Source organism: Sinocyclocheilus grahami, unplaced genomic scaffold (assembly GCF_001515645.1).
Source record: "Sinocyclocheilus grahami isolate Dianchi unplaced genomic scaffold, SAMN03320097.WGS_v1.1 scaffold2417.1, whole genome shotgun sequence".
Lineage (NCBI taxonomy): Eukaryota > Metazoa > Chordata > Actinopteri > Cypriniformes > Cyprinidae > Sinocyclocheilus > Sinocyclocheilus grahami.
In genome coordinates this window covers 1-785 of record NW_015507596.1, presented here as the reverse complement: position 1 = coordinate 785, position 785 = coordinate 1, and the positions used below count along the sequence as shown (strand labels likewise).

The 785-nt window shown below is 28.5% G+C and overlaps 1 protein-coding gene across 1 annotated transcript in view; it reads right to left on the bottom strand.

Annotated features, from left to right (window-relative positions):
- Window positions 1–294, bottom strand: part of LOC107574970 (zinc finger protein 492-like) — a 1,591-nt gene extending 1,297 nt beyond the window's left edge. Inside the window, exon 1 of the mRNA XM_016261389.1 lies at window positions 246–294. Within this exon, the coding sequence (XP_016116875.1) occupies window positions 246–294 (49 nt within the window). The remainder of the gene's footprint in view (window positions 1–245) is intronic.
- Window positions 295–785: the final 491 nt, after the last annotated feature.

Genomic DNA, 785 nt, shown 5'->3' with positions numbered 1-785 from the left:
AAATGAACCCTGATGTATAGATGTATATCTTTTTGATGATTTTTTAAATCAATTATAGGTCACTGAAACTTTAACTATATTTTAAAAGAATTATAGGCCCATACCATAGAAAGTATTATTATTTTATGCTTCCTCTAGATTATTCAACATCTCTAAATATTTTTCCTGTTACAACTAAACTAAATCTGTTTGAAGCTTTATTACCTTCAGCATTATTAATGAATTAATGAAGAATAAGCACCAACCTGTTAGCTCTTCAGTGTGTTTGATTCTGCAGGGTTCTGGATCTCTCATCTTTTCTCTGTTCTCTTTCATAAACTCAGGCTTAACAGATTTCAGCTCTTCCTGATGATTAGATGCTCGTCTTCTCTTGTAAACTGATGGAGATATTCCAGCATTTATTGCTGAACTGCTGATTGTGTGATTGTTGTGGGAGGAGCTTCACTGAACATGAATTTCTGTGTGGACAAGCAAATTAACCCAAATCAACAATAAATCTGTTTACTTATTATTATTTTTTAACTAATTTACACATTTAAGCATTAACAAATGTGAAGCAGATGTCCTCCAAATTCTATCTTTGAAGAGACCAGAGCCGAAACCAGGAATTATTGATGCACTTTGCTAAAAAAAAAAACGAAACGGAAAATGCTTTATAATAAATATTTATTATTTTAATTAAATATTATAAAGTAATTTTGCAAGAGTTTTTAATTGAACTAAATTGTAATGATACTGAATAAAAAAAAACAATATTTAATATTAAATATCAATATATAATCTTT